The sequence below is a fragment of the Rhinoderma darwinii genome, chromosome 1 (assembly GCF_050947455.1).
Source record: "Rhinoderma darwinii isolate aRhiDar2 chromosome 1, aRhiDar2.hap1, whole genome shotgun sequence".
NCBI lineage: Eukaryota > Metazoa > Chordata > Amphibia > Anura > Rhinodermatidae > Rhinoderma > Rhinoderma darwinii.
Window position 1 is genome coordinate 603,321,751 of NC_134687.1, and position 15,569 is coordinate 603,337,319.

Below are 15,569 nucleotides of genomic sequence, written 5' to 3' on the forward strand. Positions count from 1 at the left end.
ATAGCACATGGTAGGTGGGGGGGCCCTGTGATAAATCTTGCATTGGGGCCCAGAAGCTACACCTCTGGACATTACTCTTCCTGGGGATGGGGTGTTGCACCCATGAGTTTAGCCTTGTTAGGGCCTAACTCCAATTCCACAACCGTTTCTGAATTCATAGAAGTTACGTACTGTCAGGGTCCTATTACACCGGCAGATAAACTGCCTGTAATGAGCGCTGATCTACAAAATAGAAAGTGGATCGGCGCTCGTTACTTTCATTTTGACGGGGCATTGATAGATAGGGGGGTTCATACGAACGATTGTTCATACAAACCACTTCTCATAGACTTTGTATTATTGTTGGCAGCCATTCACCTGTTTACATGTTGGCCTGCAGATACAAAATATATTTTATTCCCACATAAGAGATGTGATCAACATCAAGCGTTTTCTCGTTTGTCATTTGATTGGCGGGCATGTTTACAGTGGGCAATGATTGGGAACGAACATTCGCGTGAACGATTGTTCAGATGATCGTCGCCCCGTCTAAAAAGGCCCATTAGTGTTACATACTGTTTTTTTTTCTCTTAAACGGGTGTGTATGGCCGGGATTAGAGGCGTGGCTTAAAAGGAAAAAAAAAATGCTGCACTATGCGCTCCGAATCGGTTGTCCCCCTCTGGGATACTTGAAAGTTGGAAGGTATGAAATCTGTTTTGTTTTTTTCTTTTTAGGACATTTACCTTCAGAACCCCAATGTAAGGTGGGATGACATCATTGGGCTTGACGCAGCAAAGCGGTTAGTGAAGGAGGCAGTGGTGTATCCTATCAGGGTGAGACAATGACATGATTCCCTTTATTGGTTCAAAGCAATTACAATATCATTTAGTTAAGATGTTCACGTGGTGTTTCATTTTATTTTTTTGTTCTCGTTTGTAGTACCCACAGCTCTTCACTGGAATTCTGTCTCCTTGGAAGGGGCTCTTGTTGTACGGCCCGCCGGGTAAAGTATAAGTTGAACACCTTACAGCGCCCCTAGAGGGAACATTGAGAATAGCCGGCTATCCATAAACGCAAAATATAACTGCATGGAGCGAGTCTGAGAGTTCGGACAAAGCTGTCTGGTTTTTCCATAGACCATACTTTGGTGGGATCTGTCGGTTTATGGCTCCTTACAGACAGTAGATTGACTGGAGCTGCCCAAAGACATTTCTAATTTAGGGGCAGCAGACCCTGTGGGTACCTGGCCTTTTAGGAAAAAATAATAAGCTGACCCCTTCCCCCACATCCAACCCTGTTGTCTTATAATATGATTTTGCCCCTAAAGGTTATTTGACATTGGAATAACCTATGCTGGAATTTTATCTTGAATTATAGATAATAGTTTTGCATTATTAAATTTGATGACATGTGCAATATCATTTTTTTTGTCATGTTTTATATGTTGTGTTCTAGGCACTGGAAAGACGTTGCTGGCTAAAGCCGTGGCCACAGAATGTAACACCACATTTTTCAATATTTCTGCCTCTACAATTGTCAGCAAGTGGAGAGGGGATTCGGAGAAACTTGTGCGGGTAGGAATATTGCTGACCCCATTATCATTGGCGCACTCTGTAAATGTTCCTCTAAATATATGCTAATAAATAAGTATATATTACTGCGGCAGAGGCATACACGATAGAGAAGGGGCCCAATAGCGAAGATAAAAATGCCGAAAAATAAAATGTATCAATTTGGCAGAAAATACTCTAGTCTTCGTAAATGTGCGCCATTGTCTATATACTTCAATTAACTTGTCATCTAGGACATTAGCTACATTAATAGTATTTACTATAATTCAGGTTTTTTTATTTCAGGTTTTATTTGAGCTTGCCCGATACCATGCTCCTTCCACTATTTTCCTCGATGAACTTGAATCTGTGATGAGTCAGAGAGGAGCAGGACCAGGGTATGTAGAATCTTTTTCCCACCATAGGAATGATGGCATCTCTTGGATATGCAATCACTTCTTCAACATCGCCACACTAATCCTCTGAATCTTCACTTGAATGGAGCTGTGTTCTCTTGACAGCGGTTGGACGGGAGCACCGCTCTGCAGGAACAATGACTGAGTTACTTTGGTCCTTTGTTTTCAGGATTGGCAGGGGTTGGACCCCAACCAATCAAAATATAGCCTATTCTAGTGATTTGCCATAAGATGCTAAAATGTTTAGTCCTTTAAGGCTCTGATCACATGTGCTGGTTTTGACGCATTTATTATACGACCGTAGACAAATGTTATATTGTAGTGAACAGGATTTAGAAAAAAATCCACACAGTTCAGGATAGCGCTCCATGATGACTTAGGCGTGCTGCAGGGGCAAGGCCATGCATTGTGGCGGCCAAAAACGGCACCGCCATGCGTGTTAATCTTCTGTTTACCCACAAAACCGTGCGGCCGTTAACCATCAATTTGAAAACCGTATAATTTTCAGTAAAACCGCATGTCAGAATGTTTTTTTATATTCCGGTTTCAATAAATACATGTTGTTCTTTGTATCAGGAAAAGATATACAATTTTCCGATATACTTTCTGTATTGATTACTTATGGTTTTCAAGATCTGATTCCTGTCATCCAATGGGAACATTCATTGTTTACTGCCAAGGAATACAAATCTGTCACAGTCATGTGATGGACACACAGGTGCACAGCTCGTTACAGTACAGTTATCATAGTATATTGTAAATAGGTTCCCATTGAATGACAGCAAACAGAGATCTTGAAAACCAAGTATTTTATACAGAAAGTATATTGGAAAATTGTATAACTTTTTATTATACGATGAATAGGTTGTATTTGCAGAAATACTCCGGCTGTGGGGCTCAGTTAGGTCAATGACCACTTCAGTGCTAGATTTGTGGTATCTGGATATTAGGAAACCCGTACAGGCCCCAAATAAAAGAAATGGAAAAAGTCAAATAGAATTCTTGCATGTTGCAGTCACATTTATGGTCGTTTGCAAGTCAGTGCTTGTAACTATAACTTTTTAGTGGGGACCAGAATGGGGCCCCACTGATCCAGAGAACTGGGGTATGGGCTTGAGCGATGTTAACATGCAGTGGCGCTCATGTCAGCAGGTGCCGTAAGGAGGGCATATTTTTTAAGACATATGGGAGTAAGAGGGCTAGGCTGAAAAAAAATCCCTAAAACCCAGATACACCTTTTAAGGTAGCCATAGACATCATATCGTTTCCAGCTGAGTATCTGGCATATATTCCGCTTGGGAAAAAAAAAGTTGTTTCAATAGAGCAGGAAGGGATGAGCAGCTGCCTCATAGACCTGTTGCCGCTGATTTATGTTTCTTCTAACATGCAGATGTTTGGGTTCTGTCAGGTAGGCGCCATAGATACTGAAATCTATAGGACGCGGGGAGCTTTGATATATAGAACTAGACACTGGAACCATTTGTGCTATACTTTTATAAAATATTTGACGTCTTCCATCATCACGTTCATTCACGACAGAGGCGAGCACGAGGGAAGTCGCAGGATGAAAACAGAATTGTTGGTTCAGATGGACGGCTTGTCCCGATCGGATGACCTGGTATTCGTTCTCGCCGCTTCCAATCTCCCTTGGTAAGATATGAAGACATGGAGCTGTGTGACCGCAGATCCGCAGCTTCTCAGATCAGCAGAAAGGGCCTTAGTTTTGCTTAAAACCTTTAAAGATTAATTGTGAGCTCTTCCCTCTAATGTTTATTTCTCAGAATAAAAAATAATCTTTAATAACCTCGGGACGGCCATATGCCAGTATTTACAGAGCCTCCTCTGACTTTACAGCCAAGTTATTTACTACGGTTTAGCTGTGAAGGGTCTTAACTTCCAAGTGTAAAGTACTTAAAGCTGCAGAAGTACAGGCTAAATGTGGCCGAGGGCGGCGGGCATTGTAATCTGATTTATAGCTATGTACATAAGTGAGATCTGATCTTCTACTGCCAGCGGGGGAGGGGTTCTCATCTGCTGTACCACCCTGATCATCTCTATATAATCTTATGTGACAAATATACTTCCTATAAGCAGCAGCGAGGGGGGACGACAACATCACAAGGGTTTTACATCAATGTCATTTCTAAACACAAACTATTGTTCAGTTCCTTCTTGTTAGAACTTTACAGGCTGTTAGCTAGGAGGACCAGTGCTATAAAAAGTATAAGTTTACTTTGAGACCCCATGATTTGTCATGGAATTGAAGGGAACTAGGCAACCCCATTTTATGTGCCCTAATAGAGCATATGGATGTAATAGTGGGAACCCCCAACCGCCCTTGTAGGACTTTGCTCCATGCATTATATGGACGCCCTGTTGACTGCCAACTACTACCCCCATCATAACAGCTGATCATAGAAGTTTCCAGCAACGGACCCTTGCCTTAAGCACATCGTCAGGTTACCTATCCGATAGGTAAGGGTTGTCCAAACCAGACAACCCCTTTAAGAACAATACCTTAAATGCTCGCTCTATACAAGGATTTTGTATTTAAAAATCTGATTAATACGTCAATATGAAATATAGAATAGTATCCTAGGAGTACCATTACTTCTAGAAACTCATCATAGTCGATGGGCAGTCTTGTCATACACGATGTCAGGTCCAGTAGAACAAGAGACATTCTTTTTAGCAGCTCTCTCACTGGTTAATCAACAGGAGACCCAAGTGAGAAGCCCGCTCTCTATTACCATCATATGTCCTAATAAGGAGTATGTAAAAGGGTTATTAAAGAGAACCGGTCACCTCTTCTGACATGTCTGTTTTAGTAAATAATTGTCTTGCCCATTATTTAACAAATTTTGAAGCATCTTTTTTCTTAGAACTCTACGTTGTACCGTTCCTCTGTTATTCCTCCTGGAAATGTATGCACCTTCTGCATAGAATATCATAGTGATGAGAAATCAGTTTCCACTTTACCTGTGAGGAATAATGGTCTTGTTGATACGCCACACCATTAAAATAGTATTGTTGTGTTGTCATGCACATGCCAGTAACCAGATCTTTTTGTTAGGGAGCTGGATTGTGCCATGTTAAGGCGGCTGGAAAAGAGGATCCTGGTGGAATTACCCAGTAAAGAAGCACGAGAGTCCATGATCCAGCACTGGCTGCCACCAGTGAGTAATAGCGGAGGAGTGGAACTGAGAACGGAGTTGGAATACAGCACACTGGGAGAGGTAAATATATATCTTTGACTCCTGTAGATTTAGTAGAACTAGAGATCATTTAAAAGGACTGTACAGTCCTGGCCAAAAGTTTTGAGACTGACACAAATTTTAGTTTTCACAAAGTTTGCTGCTTGTGTTTTTAGATCTTGAGGTTTCTATGGTTACTGAAGTACAATTATAAGTATTTCATAAGTTTTTAAACTTTTATCGACAAATACATCAAGTTTATGCAAAGACTCAATGCTTACAGGGTTGACCTTTTCTTTTCCAAGACTTCTGCAATTCCCCGACGTGCGGAATATCCGCTTCTGGGCCAGATCCGGTCTGATGGTAGCCCATTCTTGTCACATCAGTTCTCGGAGTTTATCACAATTTAGGTGTTTTGGTTTGTCCTGCCGCTTTTTGAGGATTGACCACAGATTCTCATTGTGATTGAGATCTGGGGAGTTTCCTGGCCATGGACCCGAAATGTCAATGTTTTATTCACCGAGCCACTTAGTGATCACTTTTTCCTTGTGACATGGTTCTCCATCATGCTGGAAAAAGCATTGATCATCACCAAATTGCTCCTGGACGGTGGGGAGAAGTCGCTCTTGGGGGATGTTTTGATCCCATTCTATATTCATGGAAGTGTTCTTAGGCAAAATGGTGAGTGAGCCCCCTCCCTTGGATGAAAAGCAACCCCACACATAAATGGTGTCCGGATGCTTTACTGCTGGCATGACACAGGACTCATGGTAGCGCTCACCTTTTCTTCTCCGAACAATCATTCTTCCAGATGTCCCAGTCTGAAGGGGGCTTCATCAGAGAAAATAACTTTACCCCAGTCCTCTGCAGTCCAATCCCTGTACTTCCTGCAGAATGTCAGTCTGTCCTTGATGTGTTCCTTGGAGAAGTGGCTTCTTTGCTGCCCTTCTTGACACCAGGCCAGCCTCCAAAAGCCTTCACCTCGCTGTGCGTGCAGATGCACTGACACCTGCGTGCTGCCATTACTGGGTAAGCTCTGCACTGGTGTTGAACTGATCCTGTAGCTGAATCCTCTTCAGGAGACGGTCCTGGCACTTGCTGGACTTTCTTGGGCACCCTGAAGCCTTCACAGCAATTGAACCTCTTCCCTTGAAGTTCTTGATGATCCGATGAATGGTTGATTTAGGGGCAATCTTACAAGCAGCAATGTCCTTACCTGTAAAGCCCTTTTGATGCAAAGCAATGATGACTGCATGTGTTTCCTTGGAGGTAACCATGGTTAACAGAAGAAGACAATGATTTCAATCACATCTCCCTTTTAAAGCCACCAGTCTGCTCTTATAATTCAATCAGCATGGTGGAGTGATATCCGCTGCCTTGTCCTCGTTCACACTTTCACCTGAGATAATGAGAACATCATGGACATGATGTCAGCAAGTCATTTGTGGCAGGGCTGAAATGCAGTGGAAATGGAGTTTTTGTGATCAAGTTATTTTCAGGGCAAGGAATGACTTTGCAATTAATTTAAATTCATCTGATCACTCTTCATAGTCTAGCGTTAATGCAAATTGTCACTATAAAAACTGAAGCAGAAAACTTTGTGAAAATCAAAATTTGTGTCGGTCTCAAAACTTTTGGCCAGGACTGTAGTCCTAATGAAGAATTCTAACCCAAAAAAATATTTTTGTTTTAAATAAGAAACTCCACTTTTGATGAAAAAAAGTATTTGGAGGGTTCCTTCTTGGTATCTGTATGTGACATGTGACCTAACAGCTGAGCTCCCACAATGCACTGCTGTCTGGGCACAGAAAACTAGCAGATTTCTAAATGTTTGCTTTCTGTCTGAACAGAGAATAAAACATCATATAATTAAAAAGCAGCACAAGATAAGAAAAGCAAAGTATTTACGTTATTCAACATTTATCCAGCTGTAAACTAAAAAAAAGTCAGAAATACGTCGGGCAAAAGTGGGATCTGATCACGGACTATTTACATATGCAGAGATTATTAAGCCAATTTTATGTCAATCAAAGATGAATCCTTTTATAATGAAACTTGCGAATATTCTGTTTTTTTAGATCTCTACTTGCTTTCAGTGAATGTTATGCGTTCTTGTTTAAATCCCAAAACGGAAAACCTGTCCTGATCATGTCCAAGTCACACAAGTGCAATGGATCAGAGCTATGAGTGATAACGAGCCGTGCAGCTGTGTCAGTTGGACATGATCAGGATGCATTTTTAGCCCCTGGATGCAAACATTCACTGACAGCAAGCACAAAATCTTAAAAATGATGAAGAATTGATCCACAAAGTATACTAAAAAGGTGCAGAACTGTCAATAGACTTTATTTACAAGACTGGACAACCCCTGTAGAAAATCCACTGTACATGGGACAGTTTTCTGGCTCATCTAGGCACATTACTGCAGCAATCCAGCAGCTTCAGTAATGTGCACAGTGAAGAGCAGGGGATTATTACTTTACTCTTCTGTCCTGTGTAGGAGACTGTAGGTTACTCCGGATCAGATATTAAACTGGTGTGTAAAGAAGCTGCCATGAGGCCGGTGAGGAAAGTGTTCCACGCGCTAGAAAATCACCAACAAGGTAAGGAAGAGGGGGAGGGGGTATCATTGATAAAATGACTTAGAGGCTTTCCCAGATCCAGGTGAATTTCAGAAAGCCCTTTTAGGCCATGTTCACACGACCGTAAAGAAAAACAAAAACCGTAGTTTAAAACAGATCTTTTCATGGCCATCGGTGTGTCTCCAAATGTTCATCCATTTCCCGCTCATCAGGGTATTTTTTTTTTGTCCCAACCCCCTGAAAATACCACAGTGCCCAAGTAGATAGTGCCACAACGCCCCTGTAGATGGTACCCTCATGGATAGTGCCCACTGTAAATAGCACCACTACCCTTTATCCATTCCCGCTGCCTCCTCTTTTCCAGTGATGCAGGCCTGGTCTCTTCTGACCAGACCTGCTCCAGCGGAGCGACCCAGGCAGCGCGATAACGTCATTGCAAAAGTGTCGAATGGTGAGGAAGGGAACAGTTTTGTCCTAGGGATGCGAGTACAATGGAGTTCCCTTGTGACTGATCAGTTTTTAATCAGCTGTCACATGGATTGGTTTATAAAAAATGGATCCATTGACTTCTATGGGAACCGTAGGGCTGTGAAAACGGCTACAAATAGAACATGCTCTATTTTTTTTGAAGGGCCGTGATCACGCGCAGTTAAAAAAAACTGCCATGTGAATACACCCATAGAACCTCAATATTCTCAAAACGGCCATGTGAATATAGCCTTACTGTGCTGGATGTAGGAATATTAACATATTTTGAACTATACTCACGCTCTTAAAGAGGTTCTGTCACCACATCAGCGTCATACACTTCTCTCCATTCATGAGCTCACACACACACACACCGTGATCTCGCGAGATCATGCATGCTGTCACTTAATCACGCATTAACGTTACTGAAGTGTCCTGACAGTGAATAGACATTGCTTCCAGCCGGGACGCAATGTCTATTCACAATCCCGACACTTTGGTAACGTTTGTGTGGGACTTACAGCAGAGCACATCGAGATCACGCTGTCCTGTCATTTACAGCGTGATCTCACGAGATCACACTTCCTGTCTTTAAGTCCCACACAAACGTTACCGAAGTGTTGAGATTGTGAATAGATATCGCGTCCTGGCTGGAGGTGATGTCTATTCACTTTCAAGACACTTCAGTAACGTTAATGTGTGAGTAAGTGACAGCAAGTGTGATCTCGCGAGATCACGCTGTGTGTGAGTACATGAATGGAGAGAAGTGTATGACGCTGATTGGTCAGTGTCATACACTTCTTTACAACGCCCACTTGGTCAAAAAGTAAAAACACGCCCAGTTGACTATTAAGAAATACATTAGCATAAATCTTCAATAGGTCATAACTCCGTCAAAATTGATAGTTTTTCGAAATAAAAACCACTGCAGTGATCTACATTACAGCGCCAATCACATTATTGTAGGAGATTGGGCACTTATAATGTGGTGACAGAGCCTCTTTAAAGCCTTTGCAGCCCTCTACTTTACCCGCTGCTGGTCTTCCGGGTAGTAATGACCCATTCAATGAGATCAAGTTACACCTCTAAATTGAAAACTCAAAGCCATGAGGAATAGAAACTAAAATGGCGGCCAGACACTAAATAGGGTGAATACACATGTGCAATATCCAACTCTTCTCTTATACTAGATGGTGGTCACAACCTAGCAGTGGTGAAACTTGGAGGATAGGGTCCCCCCCCCCCCAGATATCTTCCATTTATAGTACTGCGGTCTTGTTGTGGGCCATATTGCCTATGCCACATGAGTGACTGCAACTTTTGCACCTCCATCTCCCCCCTTCGCTACACCCTTGTTGCTCAGTGTGTCCAAAAACAAATACATGTGTAAGCCTGGCATTACTTCTTTCAGGGAGCCAGGACCTGCCCATCATCCGTCTGGACACGGTGACCACATCTGATTTTCAGGAAGTTTTAGCGCACACAAAGCCCTCCGCCAAAAATCTGGCTGGGAAATATAGCGCCTGGCAGAAAGAGTTTGAGTCTGTGTGAGACGGAGAAGCTGGCGGACACCATAACCACTGCTCCTGCACCACACAGGGAACACACTGCCCTCAGTCTGACCAGCTCCGTGACATGCACGTGAGGCACGAGGCTTCTTACTATGGCACACTTTGCACTGTATGAACTATTTGTAAAAAAATAAAATGTGATTATTTTCCTGTTGCATCAGGATTGGATCTACGAGCAGGAAAGTGGTTGGCAGCAGATTTGTTCTCCTGATGCCACTGCTGATAAATGCCGGGACTTGGTGGTAGATGAGAGGGACTGTTATGTGGCTGTACTGACAAGGGAGCACCCAAAAGCAATTCAGAGGCATCTTTTGTTTAAGAAGATCTGTGGTTGGGGCCAACAACCTCTGCATCTATCATCACCATACACTTATGGTAAATAAGCCATAAAAGTCTAATTAATGGGGGTTGTGGGCCACTGGGACCCCCACAATCCCTAGATTGGAGGGTCTAATACAGACGAGAGAAGCAGCTACCTACAGGGTCAAGCTCTATTCATGTAAATTGTAGATATGGAAACAGCTGAAAGCACTTTTAGTCTATATGCAATATAAATCCATTGCGTGAAAACTGCTTTAGAGGGTACCAGCCATTTCCAAAAACGTCTGAAATGTCATAGTGACAAGGCAGAAGTTTTGATCTGCGGGGGTCTGTGTGCCGAAACCCCACCAATCGTTGAAATTCAGGGGAAGAAGCGCTCAGCCGAGCACTGTGTTCTTTCATCTCTGAGCATATTTCTTTTGGGCTCTCCTGGGAGTGTATGTCTATGGCCCCTACATCGCTAACCCCACCTCATCTAAGCCTAAAAAAGTGGATCAGTTCCAAAGGGGCACGGTGCTCAGTTGAGCGTTTCTGTCTCATTGTTCCAGCAATCGTTGGAGGCCTTAGTCCTTGGATCCCACAAATCTTCAAAAGACAAGTCAAAAGTTATGTGATACTTTATTGTACAATTGTAGCCGGCTGAGTTAAAAACCAGGAAGCAGATCAGTCCCGGACTGGTCTACTACAAACCGGGCTGATCTATGAAATCTACTAGACCCTACTATTAAATCAATGTTTTGTTTTTTTATTCTAAGGCCCTGTAAACATCTGCGTTGGGGCCTCAGTCGCAGATCTGGCCGATTACTAAAAACAATAGCGCATCATGTCGGTAAAACCACGGACACCCTGACGGAATCCATTAAAGTCAATGGGTTCCGTCAGCCTCCGGTGGTATCCATTGTGCAACGTAACCCTCTCCTTGTTTTCCCTTGTTCTACTCCTTGTTTTCCCATTGTTTTACAATGGAAAGCTCCAACGCAGGTGTGAACATAGCCTAAGCATTAAAAAAAAAATGTTTTACTTTTTACTATACAGCCTCTACGTATCCTGTATACATAATGTTCAATCATTTTCTCTCAGCCGATCCTGTCAGCTCCGCTGAACCGACAGCTCAGCCGAGAGCGGGACCTGCATGTCTAATATTGAACACATCTAAGTTGATGAACTAAGATGTGATTTATCATAACGGTTTCACAGAAAGAGTGGAGAAGTTGCCCAAAGCAACAAATCGGATCGCTTCTTTTATTTACAAAAGCGCGACTTCTCTGCTTTTCCTTTGCGCCAGTTTTGATACATTTGCCCCACTGCACGGCATTGAGGGCGCAGTACGTGACACAGGGATTCTCTCTATGGCGCTTCCTCCGCACAGTGCTCCTGTTTTTCCAGGCGTTGTCCTCCCCCTAAATCACTATGCTTTGTGCTGTGTAGTGTTCACTTGTCAAACAGCCTCTCCCATTTTGCATTTTTATTGATTTATTTCACATTTATGACAATTAAAAAAAAACAGAAACAAAAAAATCTATTGAAAGGAAGTCATGTCTCTGTGCTGAATTTGTTGTTTCTAGAAGACGCCGATCACATCCTCACAGCAGATTCTTCAGTATGTGATCCACAGCCTGAGGAAAACTGTCACAGGTCAAATGAGGCGCGGGGTTGATTTTGGCCTCATCGCCTGCCCTGTACTTCCCTGTTTAAGATAGTTACATAGATAGTGCGGTTGGAAAAAAGACACATGTCCATCAAGGATAGAAGACACACAATGTTGAAATTACTCCACATGGAGTCCCCAACCTGTGTCACCCCAAATGTTGCCAAACGTCAACTTCCAGCAGGTTGGAGACCACTGCTTTACATAAATAGAGGACTTCAAACGACTTCTGTTCTACACAGGTTCATTATCTGGAAGGATGAAGTAAATAGGGCAGCTCCCCCTGGTGGATAAGTTATAAAGAAGCGAAGGACTGATGTAAATACGTTCCACCAACCCTTTTTCAATATAGTATGAGAGACTGCTGGATCGGCACAGAAGGTTGGAGCTCTAGTGGTGTCACGCTGTCTAAAGGCGTCTGTCATTATGCAGTGGTCCTAGTAAAAATCTGCTGCTCAGTAAAAAAAATAAAAAAATTATAAACCCCCTTCCCTGTAAGTGTAGTTTATAATCACTGTTCTTGCTGTAATGGAAATCAGCTCCCTATAGGAGAACTTCCTGCTGGGCTTCAGCTGGCAAAAATCATAACAAACGGCTGCAGTGTAAAGAATGGGGGATGAGGTGGATTTCATACAGCTAATCTGGAGTCACATCATAGATGTGTCGCCATGGAGCAGACCTAAAAAGCAGTCAATAATACGTACCAGTTTTTACTAGTATCCCCAACATGCCAGTGTCTTGTGCGCCCCCAATATCATCCCTGCAGTCCTGTAGGAAAAGAAAAACAATCCAAATATATGAACATGAATAAAGCAAAGCTATAAAATATATCTAGAATCATAGTATGCAACTCTCGGCCCACCAGTAGCCAAGCTGCAAAACCAGTACAAGTCAGTATGTTGTGTCATCACGCTCCGATGTAGGTCCAGTGTATAGATGCTAAATCTTAAACCAGTCATACATTCAGCTTGCATAGGGATCTGGAAATAAGCCGCTGAATCTGAGATCACTTGGCTCTGTCTTGACAAAAGCTTGCGAAACGGAAATTTCTGCCCACCCTTGGTGTAAAATATACAGATCTATGGTATGGATATATGTTGGCAAAGAGGTAATTACCAGGTGTGTCCACAAGAGGGCAGTGCTACACATCAAATACTCTGATAAGAAAATACACCGTGTATACACAAATGTAGCAGTAGGATTACCAGTGGTTTTACATAGGACTGCAGGTCAATCTACTACACTTCTTCACCCAGTAAGTTATCAGAGTGAAGAAAAGTGAGAGTTAAATGACAAATTCAGGTCTGCTACATCGGTGACAGATGGATCTCATACAAGGCACGTTACTCAGCAGGGGATTACTGTATCATATATACGGTAATACCACTTACATCCCCTATCATGACAGCTTCCTCCGGGCAGCAGTCTGTACTCCTTAGGGCTTCAAGAAAGAAAGTCTTCTCAGGCTTTCCCACCACCGTGGCTTTTGTGCCTGTTGCATATTCCAAGGCTGTAACAAATGGGCCAGGACCCAGCGCTAAGCCGTCTTTCTTTTTGTAATACCTGGCCTTGTGTATAGCTATGATGGGAGCGCCATCCAGCGCCAGTCTGGAAATAAATGACGGAGAAGGTTAAAAGGTGCTGCAAATTTCTACAGATATTAAAGCAATCAAGACTTTACTGGCGGGGGTCTACTGCACTTTTTAATGAAAGTTGCGCTATAAACAACATCTTCTGCTCTGGAGGACATCCATGCATTACATAGACTGCACAGTCATTTTAAAAGAATCCGTGTAATGCTTTATTCCCCCTGTGGTGGCGCTGCAGGGGAATTTAACACTTTCTGCCAGTTGCCCACACCGATTATAGCCGATCACTGGGGGTCCTAGCATTGGGACTTATTGTTAGGGACCCTTCTATAAAAAAGGGATTGTCCAAAGCAGACAAATTTGTAGTTTGGAGATCACTAGTGTTAAGGTACAACTACACGGCCAGACATGGGCCATGTAAACGAGCGCCGATCAACAATACAGCTCGTTGATCGGCGCTTGTTTGCTCCTATCACACAGAGCAATGATTGGATATGTATGGGGACGAGTGATCATTACTACGACCGCTTGTCCCCATACATTTTCATCATGTCGGCAGCGCATCTCTCTGATTACACAAGGAGATGTGCTGCCGACAACGATGATTTTTAATTCTGCATAAAAGAGCAAATCAGCCGATGAACGACCGTTTTCTTGTTCATCGGCTGATCGTTGCCCTGATGCGTTCATATGAACACTCGTTTGCCAGATCATTGGCCTGTAGAGTATAGGGTTAACTCCAGGATGAAGCAGAAGCACTGATAAGATGGCCGTGTCCGTAATTACAAACACCGTACACACAGATCTTTATGATCCGAGCTCAGACCAGATCTTGTGATACAGTTGTGATAAGAACCATGTGCCGCTCTGCTCAGTTCCGTTCAGAAATTCACATATATCCATAGCTACTAATTCTCTATATACCGGGAGGGGGTGGTAGTGCCACGCGAGGGTCAGTGCAGGATACAGAATGACAGATGAAACATAATATACATATAAATTAGACATAGATTCACCTTTACCTAATGGGCCACATTTACTACCAAGACTAGGCCAGGTTTTAGTGTTAAATATGTTGTATAAGTGAAGTGCGACAAATTTTCGACCTCTCTCGTCACATTTTAAAGGGGACTAGAAAAGTGGGTGTGGTCTCCAAGGAGACAAACTGTATTTTAGGCCATATTTATTAAGTAAAATAAGTGGTAAGGGAACAAATTTCTGGCTCATAGCAGGCGTAGATTTGATTTTCTGGCTGTTCCACAGGTCAAAATTGCCCCACATTTGAGGCATACGACTGTTAGGGTATGTGCACACACACTAATTACGTCCGTAATTTACGGACGTATTGCGGCCGCAAGTAGTGGACCGAACACAGTGCAGGGAGCCGGGCTCCTAGCATCATACTTATGTACGATGCTAGGAGTCCCTGCCTCTCCGTGGAACTACTGTCCCGTACTGAAAACATGATTACAGTACGGGACAGTTGTCCTGCAGCGAGGCAGGGACTCCTAGCGTCGTACATAACTATGATGCTAGGAGCCCGGCTCCCTGCACTGAGTTCGGTCCGGAACTTGCGGCCGAAATACGTCCGTAAATTACGGACGTAATTAGTGTGTGTGCACATACCCTTAATATGTTTGCTGTAAATTACTCCAACTTCCTCCTCCACTTTGGCATGAAATACAAGAAGTCGCCGTCTGATATCTGAAGGTGAAGAGAAAAAATGCAGTGTAATTACGGGTATCGGCGCCAGGCTGAAGAGGATCAGGAACGGAGTCAAGTGATTAGGATCTAGATCTTTTATTGAGAAGACGACACGTTTCTAGACCGGACTGGTCCCTTTGTCAGGTCAGTATATAATAGTTGCACGTGTAGTGTGCACATATATATGTAGTAAAAAGACCGGGAACACACCGGTGCACAAAACTTCAATTTACATACAAATTATCAAGAGCCGTTACAGGATGACAGATCCTTCGTGGCTTCAAAGTGTAAAAAATCATGGTTTATACAGATAATATATGTTATTCACATGTGTTCTTATACATTTATTCATAATTGTGTATATTCTGTTCTAGCATCATGTTTTTCACATAGATTTAATCTATTGTGAAATAAGGAATGCTGGGAAGTATAGCTCACTGGTGTCTTCAGTGAGGGAGGATGTTGTTCACTTCTGCTTGGGTTTCAATAGGAATAACTATAGCTGCTGTCTTAGTGATAACTGCATGCAAAGAAAGGTAAGACATG

At 42.9% G+C, this 15,569-nt stretch overlaps 2 protein-coding genes across 5 annotated transcripts in view; one reads left to right on the forward strand and one right to left on the reverse strand.

The window, feature by feature from the left end:
* KATNAL2 (katanin catalytic subunit A1 like 2) overlaps positions 1-9,915 on the forward strand; it is a 29,908-nt gene extending 19,993 nt beyond the window's left edge. For both annotated transcript variants that reach the window (XM_075840801.1, XM_075840796.1), the window contains 8 exons: positions 715-813; positions 920-983; positions 1,436-1,554; positions 1,837-1,928; positions 3,486-3,596; positions 5,020-5,182; positions 7,641-7,743; positions 9,602-9,915. In XM_075840801.1, coding sequence (XP_075696916.1) covers positions 715-813; positions 920-983; positions 1,436-1,554; positions 1,837-1,928; positions 3,486-3,596; positions 5,020-5,182; positions 7,641-7,743; positions 9,602-9,741 — 891 coding nt within the window. In that variant the 3' untranslated portion in view covers positions 9,742-9,915. The remainder of the gene's footprint in view (positions 1-714; positions 814-919; positions 984-1,435; positions 1,555-1,836; positions 1,929-3,485; positions 3,597-5,019; positions 5,183-7,640; positions 7,744-9,601) is intronic.
* Positions 1,887-15,569, reverse strand: part of HDHD2 (haloacid dehalogenase like hydrolase domain containing 2) — a 48,286-nt gene continuing 34,603 nt past the window's right edge. The window contains exons 5-7 of one of the 3 annotated variants that reach the window (XM_075840814.1): positions 13,122-13,338; positions 12,435-12,498; positions 1,887-2,072 (exon numbers count right to left, since the gene is read on the reverse strand). In XM_075840814.1, coding sequence (XP_075696929.1) covers positions 2,005-2,072; positions 12,435-12,498; positions 13,122-13,338 — 349 coding nt within the window. In that variant the 3' untranslated portion in view covers positions 1,887-2,004. The other 2 variants (XM_075840808.1, XM_075840816.1) reach the window with 2 other exon arrangements.